The 6,000-nt window shown below is 42.7% G+C and overlaps 1 protein-coding gene across 1 annotated transcript in view; it reads right to left on the bottom strand.

The window, feature by feature from the left end:
* Positions 1 to 274: 274 nt before the first annotated feature.
* LOC120226560 (SLX4 interacting protein) overlaps positions 275 to 6,000 on the bottom strand; it is a 189,725-nt gene continuing 183,999 nt past the window's right edge. Inside the window, 3 exon segments of the mRNA XM_039224733.1 lie at positions 275 to 3,798; positions 3,801 to 3,958; positions 5,080 to 5,180. Of these exon segments, the coding sequence (XP_039080664.1) occupies positions 3,248 to 3,798; positions 3,801 to 3,958; positions 5,080 to 5,180 (810 nt within the window). The 3' untranslated portion in view covers positions 275 to 3,247.

Here is a 6,000-nt window from a genome sequence, read left to right as displayed (position 1 = left end):
TCCCATTGTTGTCTCTAAGACCTATTTTGAGATATCTAATTCACAAACAAGCTGGAGTCTCCATAGATCAAACTAGAGGGGAGGCTGGATGGCTCAGTAGGTTGAGTGTCCAACTCTTGGTTTCGGCTCAGGTCATGATCCCACAAGTGTGAGATGGAGCCCTGCATCAGGCTCTGTGCTGGGCATAGAACTTGACTGAGATTCTCTCTTTCACTCCCTCTGCTCCTCCCTAGCTCACGCTTGCTCATGTACACACTCTCTCTCTCTCTCTCAAAATAAACATTAAAAAAACCTAGAGTTTAATGATACTTGTCATAAAAAATACATTTTCTTACTTCTTTAATATTAACATAAGTAAACAAAAACCCTGCAGCACTCACTCCTGTCTCCCCAAATGGTTGCCCCCTTTCATTTAACAATTTATATGCATATTTAGATGAGAGCTAACCTCCAGAGGCAAAGGAAAAATAGTGTGTCAGAAAAATCACACTGACTATTCTCTGACGTTTCTTGTTTATGGACATTAAGAAAACAACACAAAATCCAATGTCAATCTAGTAAAACAGTAAAAAAAAAAAAAAAGCCATCTGAAAGCACAGCGATGTGACTTAGAAGCCATGATGACACTGAGAAAGTTAGGGTGTTCAAATTGTTAACATTAACTGAGTGGATCCACATTTCTCCCAAACATCAGAATTACAGAGACTTGAAAATAATTTTATTGTGGGTTACTAAGTAAGTAGTTGAAGAACTTGTTCTTTTTGATTAAGAACACTGACAAGCTCTCAGATTTTCAGATGCTGAATTAATAAGATTATCAAGAACGTCAACACACACCCCACTCCCAGGAGTAGAGAATTCTACATTTCCCAGCTAATAAGCACCAGTAAAACTTGGCAGCCATCTTCCCTTTTGTATTTCCAAACATCCAAAGAATCACACAACCACTCAAGTAAGAAGAGATTGGGGGTGTTTCAGACATGTGGAAGAAAAATGCTTAGAGGCAAAATTCCTTCAACACGTGCCATAATGTGGAACGGAGAGCTGTTCCTTCCATCAACCCTGTGAAAATCCCATGTACATGTGGGCTGTGAGAAAGACCAGTCAGTCTACAGCCCAAGGTGCTGTTTTCCCTCTCAGGTCACAGTAATTGTTATTTCCACAAATATACCAAACCCTAAAGCCAAGGCTTTTCTTGAAAAGAAAATCACTAAATCACAAGTATTCACTTTACCCCATTAACAAATGAAATAAAAACTTTTCAATTAAAAGCTTTTCTCTGCTGCCTCCATTTCAAACATCTCCTTCTAGGTGTGCATTAGGCGCAGCCAGTGTTCTGAAATGGTTGTCTTTTTTTTATTCTAGACTCTTCTCCAGGGAGCTTATTGTCTCTTGGCCAGTCACGGGGTTACTACTTGTGCCCTGTTGAAACCGTTCCAGTGATTCTGTTTAAGAAGATTCAAGGACACACTATGCTTCTGTCTTCAGTGAAGAGCATGCCTAGAATTGCTGTCCCTTTAAAAGCAGAGCCCCTGCCCCCCAACAACCATGGAGACTGAATCTTGTGCAGTCTACCCCAAAGGGATGAACACAGTCTGCTCCACTCTGATTAGTATTCTGTTAGGTTCCGTCTTCTCCCATAGAATGCTTTGTTTGCAATTGGCTAAAGAAGAAAACCTAGGAGTGGGAAGAGGAAAGGACACCAGTGGACAGGGCCACGGTCCTGGTGAGTGAAGGTCATGAGGCTGGATCACACAAAGGGGACAAGTTTCTAGGCGGGTGAGGAACATCAAAGGAATAGGATCTACATTCAGGGCCAGGTGTAGTGATCAACACTGAACTTCATGACCCAAGATGGTGCCATGAAATATGGCTGCCTCTTAATGAGTTTTACTCTATAACACAAGTGGGAAAGGAGACATTGGGAACTATAGAATGAGCTAGGAGTAACCATACTTAGTCTTAAGCATGTACACCAACACTGTGTCTGTTTCCATATTCTTTTATTACTCTGGGCTTTTTCTGGGTTATTTTTCTGCTAACTCCAACATTCTAGGAATATACTTGATTTTCCTTGTTACTAGGGAGGTGCTACTTCAAAGGACCACACAATGTTGAATAGAAAAAAAGACGTATTTGATGGGTGGCCTGTGAATATGTTTTTTTCCTCTATTTAGAATGAAACTGGGTTAAGAAAATCTTTAGTAGGTGTCCATCCAAAATAAGTCATTGCAATGATTCACTCTGACATTTCAGCAAGCCCACTGGAGACATTAGTGGGTGATAGTGCAAATGGAAGGCTCCTGTTTTGAAACTGAAACTGTCAGTGATGCCTTCCAAATGGGAAACTGGAAACTCTGGCCACTGAGTTCCCCTTGGGTTCGAATCCTTCCTGAACCTAACCAAAATCTTAGAGGAGGGGGCAAGCGCAGGGACAGATGCCTAAGCTACAAGCAAGAGGAAGCCTGTCCCTCTGCTCTCTTCCTCTAATGCAGGGTCAAATTAGCCATAACCTTCTAGTAATTCTTAGGGTAGGTAACAGTTTCATGGGTGCAGTGGCCACCATGCTGTAGAGAACTTGGGAGCAGAGCTGCTCATATGCTGAACCCAGAGGCCATGGCAGCCAGTATTGAGGAAAGAAACACTAGGGAGTCTCCAATTAGTCCAGTGGCTCTCAAACTCGAGCATGTTTCAGAATTGCCCAGGGTTTCTCATTCAGTAGGCCGGGGGTGGGGCCCAAGATGTGCCTTTCTAACACACTTCCAGACAGTGATGCTGGGCCCAGAACCAGATACTGAAGACCACTAGCCTGTTCCTTCACTTCTGTCCAACTCAGGCTGAGGAACAGGAAGAGAAATTGTACCCCTAGAAATTGTACTATGGCACTGCCTTCACGGAGGCCATCATACAGTGTGCACAGTGATGGGCCAAGAAGACACATGGCTGGTTTCTTCATGCAAGTCCTTGAAGAATGGGATCATCCTTGACAAGGTGAATGGCCATTTATCACAAAAATAATTTTCTGAAGACAGTTATAAAGCATGAGAAAGTAGCAATGTTGGTAGAAAAAGCCTATAGCCTCCTGAAGATGAATGCATTGAAAACTAACCCTAACACAGATAAATATTTTCAGTATAAAATAATCATTCTAATTCCTTTAAAATCACAGCATCTACATACACCCCTCTCTTTCCACACCTTTAGCCACTAGAGCCCTAACTACATCTTTGCAATCCTCTTTAGTAAGTTAGTGGCCTCTTTCATGCTTCTTTCTTTTCTTGGCTGGGCTGCCCTGGATTGCAGATAATCTTTCAGTGTTTGTGGCTGAGCCGGTTTGCTGTGCCTGCCCTGGCTTATTTTTCGTAAGACGTCCGGAGGAGAGATTTTCCAAAACATGCAACTCTTCATTAGATGCCGTTTTTGCCAAACCTTGTTTCAAAAGTAACCCCGGATCCGACAGCTTTGGCAAAACCCTGACAGCTTTGCTTTTTTCAACTATTATTTCTCTTGGGACTAATCGATCACTTCCAAGAGAAACTCTCTTGTGGTGGTCGATGTCTTCCGCAGAGCCGAGGTTCCTGCGTTTCTGTTGTGCTCTGGCCCCTTGTGGACTTTGTTTTGGACCTGGTGATGCTGACTCACAGCTACAGACGGGGCTCCTGCCTAGAAGCCCTGTCTCTGACCACTCCCCACAATGAGGTTTTTGCTGGCTGCTGGTGTCTCCTGGCGGGGTCTGATGAACATTTTCCAGCTTTTGAACAGGAAGCCCCCAGTGGCTCTCAGCTGCCTTTATATAATTGCTTGTCCCGTGGACTCTGACAGGGGACTGGCTGAAACCTGACTGTTACCCCTCCTCCTCGTCATCTCCGCAATCACTGGGTCACTAGCTGTCCCCCCAGTGTCCAGGCTGCTTTGTGATTTGCCCACAATGCTGCTTTTTGTTTCAGTTCTTCTCACACTAAAACAAAGAAAGATTTTTTGTTTTGTTTTATAAAGCTGCAATGACATGGTGCCCTACAAATGCCCTTGTCACATTGCCTATCCGTGGACAAGGAGCCTGGGCTACCCTTCCTTCTCCCTTACTTCCCTGGCAAATCCAGAAAAGTCCCTGAGCGTGATGTTTAAATTCAGACTGCATCAAGCAATAGCCTTCACATTTTCCAACACACTAGGATTAGTTATTAGGACATATGAGAACAGGCCTTGCTTATTGATCACTGGGTTACACTGTAGTTATACTTGAGTTATGATGGATCTATTTTAATTAAAGCAGACAAATATTCATTTCAGATGTCAAGGGTCAATACTGCCTAAATTTGATATGTTGACATTTTCTCCAGAAGCAAATGCTCAGATACATCCAAATTACAGGATATGTGTGTGTTTATATGCAAGAATGTGCTTATACACACACACATACATACACACACTTTTTCTACAGCACACATAAAAGACAATGCAAACTCACTCACTTTGTAAAATTCACTTTGAGGAACAGGATAGCAATGCAGGGGAAGAATTGAAAGACTAGAGACTTGACTTCAACACAGATTTTCAGGCTGGTGAATAGTAGGAAATTTCTTAAACCTCCAAACCAAACTCAAAACACTGAAACTGAAATATTTAGTTTGGCTAAGCCTTAGTCTGGAAACACACACACACACACACACACACACGTTCTTATTGTTCCTAATCAGGGCTTGAGGATTATCATAATTATATTAGAATGAGAACCTGCATTTTAGGAAAGGAATGTATTTTTTTTTTTTTTTTAGATCGACCTGTAGTCACTCAGAAGGTTGTATGAAACACACCACCAAACAGGTGTGTTTCATCTTCAAAGTGCTTGTAATTAATTACTCCTTGCAACACACCTGTGAAGCAAGGACTTGCTCCCCATTGTCCAGAAAGCAGCAGACAGTCAGGAAGGCAGAAGAACAAGCACGGAACTTAGGGTAAAGCTGGTGCCAGACGGGGTCTTGTAATTAGTTTCCACAAACTCTTGTGGAATTCTAGGCTTTGTGTCATGTATCCATATACACAGTCAAAAAGGAGAAAAAGAAAATTTGTGGGACCTACATTTCTTTCAGAGTATTTCTCTTGCACTTCGCATTGGGAGGAAGTGGACTCTCCGCACACTCAGCAAAATAATCAGACGCTCCATGGAGAGCTCCTTCTGTCTACTCCAAAAGATAACAAAGGTTCAACCAGAAATCTATTAGCTGAACATGAGAAAAAACAGTTATGCTCTGAATGCCCCAGCGAACAGATTTTTGTGAAGACCAGATGAGACTGCTTAGCGTTAGGCTATTTTACTTTTTAAAAATTGAGAACGTTTTGGTAAATTGTCACTTTTTTTGGACTCCTACCCAACACAGTTCATACATTAATATATACCACAAACATGCAAGGCTGTAAGAGAAAGGATGCAGGTTCCGAACCATCTGGGAACTCTTAGCCAATCCCTTTTTTTTCTGAGTAGGCTCCACATGCAGCACAGAGCCCAATACAAGACTTGAACTCACGACCTGGAGATGAAGGAAGAGTCAGATGCTTCACTGACGGAGCCACACAGGGGGCCCTTAGCCAGTATCTGATATCTCTGTGGCCCAAACTGTGACAAAGCCCAGAACTACAGTGCTGGGCAGAGGCATATTTGTGAGCTCTGATCTTCGAGAAAGATCCACTGGCACAGTGGTCTGTACCCTGATTCCTAAGAATTCCACACATTTTCTCTATTTACAAAAATATAGGGGTGCCTGGGTGGCTCAGTCGGTTAAGCATCCGACTTCGGCTCAGGTCATGATCTCACAGTTCGTGGGTTCGAGCCCCGCGTCGGGCTTTGTGCTTGGTGCCTGTTTCAGATTCTGTGTCTCCCTATCTCTCTTGACCCTCCCCTGCTCATGCTGTCTCTATCTCTCTCTCGAAAATAAATAAAACATTAAAAAAAATTTTTTTAAATATAGAAGGTGGCCTTTGCAATACTCAAGACTGCATAAA

The sequence above is a fragment of the Hyaena hyaena genome, unplaced genomic scaffold (assembly GCF_003009895.1).
Source record: "Hyaena hyaena isolate Hyena2069 unplaced genomic scaffold, ASM300989v1 scaffold_16, whole genome shotgun sequence".
In the NCBI taxonomy this organism is placed as follows: Eukaryota; Metazoa; Chordata; class Mammalia; order Carnivora; family Hyaenidae; genus Hyaena; species Hyaena hyaena.
This window is presented reverse-complemented; position numbering and strand designations above follow the sequence as displayed.